Source organism: Lactuca sativa, chromosome 3, assembly GCF_002870075.4.
Source record: "Lactuca sativa cultivar Salinas chromosome 3, Lsat_Salinas_v11, whole genome shotgun sequence".
NCBI lineage: Eukaryota > Viridiplantae > Streptophyta > Magnoliopsida > Asterales > Asteraceae > Lactuca > Lactuca sativa.
Window position 1 is genome coordinate 173,022,239 of NC_056625.2, and position 7,491 is coordinate 173,029,729.

Below are 7,491 nucleotides of genomic sequence, written 5' to 3' on the forward strand. Positions count from 1 at the left end.
GTGCTTTGGTTTTAAACAAGCCAGTGAAGCAAATATAAACTTGAGATTTTCTATTTTGAAAATATAATCAACTATATCATTTGATATTTAGTATATTTTAATTTTTTAATAAAAATCAATTCGGTTTCCATATTCAAACAGTTTTTAAAAGAATCGAAACCCAATTTGTTAAAATAATTCTATAAACGATGACCAGTATTTTTATAAAAAAGCGAGTTTATGTATTGTCAAGGTCACTTGACCTATCTTTTTTTTTAAATAAGAGATAATGAATTATCTTAATCTTTTGGAAACAAAACATATGAATAAATCAAATGTTTTAAAGCTTATATTTTATATTTTAATAGTCTAAATAAATAATATATCCAAGGTAAAGGTGCATAAACATCGGTTTTAACGAAATATGTTTATTTTAAATACTGGTTCAGTTTTTAACCGGTTTTTTTTAGAAAAGGTTTGGTTTAAAGAGTTTTAGTAATTATACAATTGTAAAAATATATCAATATTTAAGACCTTGTTTCGTATAATTGTAAGAACTTTAATTTTATTTTTTGCTTATACGATCTGACCCGACCCGACCCATTGCCAACTAGTATTTTTTATTTTATATCGATGTCATTATTTAATAATGAATAATGTAATTTTACATTTAGACTCACTCTACATATGACTAACAAGGAGACCCAATATAGCCGGTTCCAACTTCCAATGCGTTTATGGCTATGTTTTCGGTTCCAAACCGAATATTAACTTACAAAGCCTAGTTTTAATTAAGTTTTAACTCGATTATTTTACCCCATTTAATTTATGATCTTCACAATCACCATGAATACGTTGATCTAATAAAATCAAGCAATATGATGATGGATAAAACTAAGTTCAAAGATATATCGTCTAGTCGAATCAAACTTGCTACTTTTAGAAACCAAACTTGATGAACATTTGAGTCTAAAGACACTTGTCATATTTACTTCCTACGTGCCCAAATACACCTTACAAAGATGACATCCAATATCCCCAACATCACCGATCACCTCGTACTATAAATCACCCATGACCCCACCCCATGCACCAACACAAAACAACACGACACAAAAAGGCGAAAGAGCAAATATGAAAGGAGCAACTGTAGCAATGTTGGCAATGATCATAGCGATGGCTCTACTCATGGTGCACCAAACTGAAGCCATTAGTTGCGGTGACCTTGCTAACATGATCAGCCCATGTTTAGGGTACCTGCAATCAGGAGGTTCACCAACGAAGCAATGTTGTGATGGCGCCAGGAAGGTTCAGGGTGCCACCCACAGCCAAGCTGACAGGCGAACAGCTTGCAATTGTGCTAAAAGCGCCGCCGGACAGTTCAAGGTTAGGCAGGATACCGCCTCTAATCTGCCGGGAAAGTGTGGCATCTCCACCACCATTCCCATCAACCCAAACGTCGACTGTAACAGGTGAGTTTAATTTGTATACTTGTGTGGAATGTTTGTTTAATTGGTTTGATAGTTAATGTAAGAATAATTTTGTGACTGGATTTATTTAATGGTGCATGCAGCATTCCTTGAGGTGGTGGTTACATGAATAATAAATAATGGAGGAGCTACGACGTGGTGTGCATGGTGTATCGCCGCCGGAATAAATAAACGTGTGTGTGTAGTTGTTTCTTTGTTTTGTTTTATATGTTGTATTGAGTCTTGTATTGTGTCTACATATAGGCTAGGTCATGCCCTCTATGGCCTTGCCTTGTTAAATAAAATTGTCATCTTTTATTGTCACGTATCATTTTACACCTTTTATTTAAAATAATTGAAGACTAAGAGAATACATTAAATCTATAAGATTAATCTAAAGTAAAAATAAAAAATGTACTAGATAAATAACATCAAACATGATATACATATTGCTAGACATTTATTATTTTAAATCATATTGTGTAATATAGTATATTAGATGAAGACGCATTCTATGATGACAAAATACTAGTGTTACACGCATATGTTGATATGAAGACGTGGCTTTAGAACTTGAAGACGAAGATGAAAGCAAATATGTTGAGTCTGAACTTGAAATCCTTTGACACCCAGTTCACTTAACCATGGCTTGGATAGCAACTTGTATAGCTCCAACATGAATATAAAAAATACACACAACACACACACAAAAAAAAAAAAAAAAAAAAAAAAAAAAAAAAAAAAAAAAAAACTCATTTCAATCCATCATTTATACAAAATGGTGTACTTTCATATTAACGAAAAGATATCAAAGTAATATAATATTATCATGCATGCCATAATTATACCAACCAGGTAGTTGGCATATTCGGGTGTTGATATAAAATTAATACATCAAACCTCCAAAAGATATCTTCTAAAGTCTCAACAACATGACATCTATAAGATAATCTACTTCTTTTTTTTGTCGTTGTTTGTACCTACACTTGTAATTTATGTCGTATTAATAGCTTCATTTTATTACTTCTTTTTATAGCTTTTTTAGCATATTTCATTCGCATTTTAGTTAATCTCCATGCATATTTTCCTTTTTGTTATTTTTATGACCATTTCGGGTACTTTCTAGTTTCTTGAGCATTATTGCAGATTTTTTTGGAGACTAGCGGAGCAGGGCTCTTGGGAGGAGATTGGACTTGAAGGGCAAAAGGGATTTCGTGCTTGATGGTTATGAAGGTAATTCATGGAGTGGGCTTGTCAATCGCTTGAAGACGTGGAAGTGTTGAACTTTAAATTTGAAAGGCACGGGAAAATTCTTGAGTGTGCAAGATCGATATTTAGGAGTTTACGGAAGCTTTGAGTGATGTGGAGAGACAAATTGGGCTCAAATTGAAAAATATTGAAGAAAAATGGGCTAGAAGCTGATTAGACTCGAACTGGGCCAATGGTTAAGCTGTGGGGGCCCAAATCTTGAAGAAGCCCAAAAACTCCGTCATAGTCACGTGGCCCGCGTAAGATTCCCCGCGGCCCGCATGGATTCCTGACAAGGGCAAATTCGGGATTTTGTCTAGAGCTCTATATTGGGAAGGTTGGTGTGCCTCTTCAGCCTTATCTTGGAGGTCCGAGTTTGACACTTTCTCTCTACAGTTTGGAGCACTTTTGAAGGCCAAGAACACCTCAAGAATATCTTCTTTTCATCTCTTGATTCTTGTCAAATGTTTGGTACAATCTTAACTAACCTTGTTTACTTGAGTTTAGTCATGCTTGGCTAAACAAATCTTGGTTGACTTTTGTTGAATCCTTTGAAATTTTGTTGGATATTGAAGAATCCATGAACTTGTTCTTAAATCTTTATGGAAATGTTTGTGTTTTCACATATTATCACTACTTGTATGTTTTAGTTCATGAGTTCAAATGTATTTGTGGTGATTAGTTGGCTAATTTCTTGATTAAGTAAAGGATCCTCAAATTAGCAAGCAACAAATAATTTTTGTGTTGTTTTTGCTTCACACAATCATAAAAACATTTCCTCCAACATGGTGGTGAAAGCAATTGACCCCTCTTGGATTTGGTGACCTTTTGGTTCTTAATGTTAGTTGACTTTCACTAATTACATACTTAATGAAAATTGTGACTTTGACTAAGGAAATTGTTATGAGCTTCTCTAACCATTTTAACAACTAAGAAAAGTCTAGGTAATCTCAAGCTTCTTGGATTACTATAGCCAAATTAAGGATTTAAATCAAGTATTACATCATTGGATTCTAATGATATGTTCATCAAAAGTCAAAGTGAGGAAACCTTAAGTCAACCATTCTTCTCTTATTGATTTTACATCAAACTCTTATTTTTGTTGCAATTGTCTATTTAAATCATAGTTAATTCTAGTTTGTTTCAAGTATTTCAAACATCAAAACCCCCATTTTTAATTTATTGTCATTTTCCAAGTATTTTGACAAAGAGATTTTTCATAGAGTTATCAAATTGAACCAATCTCCGTGGATTCGATCCCTTTACCACTATACACTATTTTAGTGTGTAATAATTAGGGTTATTAATTTTGTTGGCCTCGACAACCACCATGTATTAACGGTCAGGGCCGACTCTATGTATTGAAAATATAAGTTAGGGCTTAGGGTCCCATTTTGTAAAGGACCCCACTTAACCCTAATCCGCTAATGTCAATTATTCCAATATTCCATACATTCTCAACATCTCTTCTCGTTTCTGCACTCGCTCATGCATCACACACCTCAAATTAAAACAACGATTACACTTCTGTTATTCTTTCTTCCTTCTCCATTCTCCCAAACTTGTACTCTAAACCTCTGATTGACTATTTTTTTGTTCTCGATTCTAGTAGACTTCTCCAATCTTGTAACATCCTGTTTATTAAATAAATAAATAGATAAAAATGATGAACGAATAGTCTCCCTAAATCCATATTATTTTGTAGGGTGTTGGTTTTTGTAACGCCCGTAGATCCGGGCTAGTCAATTTAGAGGCAATAAGTGTCGAAAACGACTTTTCGGAAAAAGGTTATTTAGAATAAATATTCTTAACCAAGTTTTATTATGTTACAAGGTTTCCATACATATAAAGAACGCCGAAATCCGAGTTATAACGAAGAAGTTATGGCCTCTCGAAGTTTTACGGCAAAACCGACACGACACCGGGAGACGTAAATAGCAAATTTACGAAGGAGGACTTTTTAGCCTTAGTGATCTAAACAAAAGTCATAGAATATGTTAAACCGAGAAAATTCATAAAAAGAACGCCAAAATCTGACTTCGTATGAAGAAGTTATGATTTTTCTAAGATTCGGCTTAGTAGTGCACGACCCGAAACTCGAATTTTAGTTCGAGCGGTTTTTGGCTTACACGACCTAAATGAGAGTTGAAGATCTCATTAATAGGAACTCAACGGTAAAAAGATGGACGAAACGGAGTCCGTATGAAGGAGTTACGAATTCTTCGCGGTCATTTAACAGTCTAAACGCCTCCTACTGTTAAATTTGAGACCGGTCGAGAATTAGCCGACGAAGTCTAAATGAAAGCTGTAGATCTTGTTTTTACCTATGCGTGGAAAAAAAGAACGTTGAAAACGGAGCTCGTATGCGATATTTATGATTTTTCTGAGTTTGAAGGCTGATACGCGATAGGGGGTGACGTGGCACCACCAGAATTGGACACGTGGAACCACCAGAAGGTTGCCACATGCACCAAATTGGCGAGTAGGTCAGTCAGCACCCCTATAAATAGAGGTGTCGGGCATTCACTTCTCTTCACACCTCAACCCTCTTCTTTCTCTCTCTATACACTCTCTCTAAGCTCCCTAACCCCCCCCCCCCCCCCAAAGCGTAGGTAAACCCCCTAGAACCCGAAGGATGCCCCGAGGCTCCCGGAGTCCCGAGAAAAGAGCCTTTCGGCTCCGGAGCGCTGCTCCAGCGAAGCCCGATTTTTGAGAAAACCCGTTGTAAGTGAGCTGTGCCTACCCTATCTTTAGTATAGCTTATGTTTTAATATAGTAACGTTATTAGGAACTTATAATAAGTATTTGGGCTATTATTATGAGTTATATTGAGTGTTATTTAAAGCTTATATAATAATAATAATAGCTAGACTATTAATTTGTCGCGGTTGTCATTAGACTAAACCCTAGTGGTATTGGTATTAGGTTTTATCGAATGAAATTGTTTTGAGAGTATCGAAGCGTTGTCCGAGTGCTGATCACCACATTTCAGGTGAGTGCATGGTCCCTTTCATCTTACACATAGATATGAAGTATTTTATTATAAATTACGTGCTATGTGTGCATATTGTCTGAATACTTGCTGTCTATGCTGGTGAAAGATTTTATACATGTTTTAAATGATGTAAACTGTATAAAGTATTTTGTATCTACAAAATATGTTGGGTAAAACATGGGTAGATGAATGATGAGGGATAAAAGCTGAAATAGAGGAACATTAGTAGTACGGACCTAGTGCCCTATAGGTATACATTGGCAGCAGTGGACCTAGTACCCTATAGATGAGCACTGGCAGTTGCGCCACAACCCGTAGATGATTTAGATCTACGGTAAACGTCCTAGCAGCTGCGCTCTAAGGACAGTATCGGCAGCTGCGCCTAATAGGGAGCCTTATGACCATGACAGTAGCGTTTAAAGGTCAATACCGGCAGAAGCGCCTCATAGAAAATGTCCCAATTCTGGCAGTTGTGCCTAGGTGACAATATTAGCAGCTGCGCTTGACCAATGTGTCATTGGCAACAATGGACTTCATGTTGTTTCCTTAGGATGATCCTTAGGAATGAATGAATGAGAAATAGTTGATTCTTAGGGTAGATCCTTAAGAATAAAGAAGATAATGGGGATGGGTAATTGGGTTGATTGTTTGATTGTTTAAACATAATAATTATATTATTGTGGGTTGAAAACCCTATGTACTCACCAGGTTTCCCAACCTGACCTACTCAGTTCATTTATATCACAGGTGTTGATATGAAGTCACATTTCATTGAGAGATTTAAAAGAGATGTAGATCACTAGAGTAAATGAATGTGAGTTCTGTTTATGCTTATGTTTCTGTATTGATGATGACATCCCAAATGTTTTAAAAGTGAATAAAAATATATTTCTTTAGAAATGCTTTGATAACGCGATTATCAAGTTTTTCAAGGAACAAATTCCGCAACATTTTTATTAAAAGTGATACTCTGATTTTTATAAAGCATAAACAAAATCGGTCTTTTCTAGCCGTAAAAATGGGGATGTCACAGTTTTGGGGAGTCAAAGTTATAAAACAGATTATTCGGGGGTTAAAAAGTAATTATGAGATTTATTTTGAAAAGATTTTAGAGGCTAAGGGACTATTTGGTAAGTATTAAACTTAATTAAGTTGTAAGGATTTCAGGAGGTTGGGTTAAAAAGGTAAATTTTAGACTTTATTTGGAAAAAATAATGGAAGGAGGTACCATTTCTGTGATTATGGGATAGATTTTAAAGGATCTGGGCATATAAGCCTAATACCACTGGTAAACCCTAACCCTACTTCAATATTCCCAGCCGCCACCTTATTCCTTCTCATTCTCCCCAGCTGCCGCCCGATGTCTCTTTCGTTTTCCGACCAGATGGAGTCCCGAGCGACGCCGCCTGCTGCCTTACCATCGAGATGCCATCATGCATTTTCTGCCGGCAAAGACACGTCTCGCTACTATTTCATTGTCGTCTCCTCACCACCACCGAATAATCAACGGAGCAGCCATCGTCCTGGTTCCGTCGCCGACGAAGACGAAAGGTCACGAGGAGATCGTAAATCGTTGTTCGAGGGTGTTGTTGTTCGTGGTTAGGTCACACACATCCTCTTCTCATTCTTCTGTTGCTCCGCTTCAGCCCGAGTCCGCCACCGTTACAGTGTTGCTGCCTCCGACCATCGCATGTCACCGAGATGGCGGTTGCGGTGGCGTTTCCTTATTTTGAGTAAGCTACTGTTTCAGAATTGTTCATGTCGAGGGTTGTAGGTGTCATCCCATGAGTTTGGTGTGTG

At 36.6% G+C, this 7,491-nt stretch overlaps 1 protein-coding gene across 1 annotated transcript; it reads left to right on the forward strand.

Moving 5' to 3' along the window:
* Positions 1-1,077: 1,077 nt before the first annotated feature.
* Positions 1,078-1,772, forward strand: LOC111885309 (non-specific lipid-transfer protein AP10). Its single transcript, XM_023881571.3, has 2 exons — positions 1,078-1,451; positions 1,553-1,772. Exons 1-2 carry the CDS (start codon positions 1,114-1,116, stop codon positions 1,560-1,562), a joined length of 348 nt encoding a protein of 115 aa, XP_023737339.1. The 5' UTR covers positions 1,078-1,113; the 3' UTR covers positions 1,563-1,772.
* Positions 1,773-7,491: the final 5,719 nt, after the last annotated feature.

Bases quoted from the DNA above. Each gene is read 5' to 3' on its own strand.
- LOC111885309 (XM_023881571.3), top strand. From the start codon at position 1,114: ATGAAAGGAGCAACTGTAGCAATGTTGGCAATGATCATAGCGATGGCT.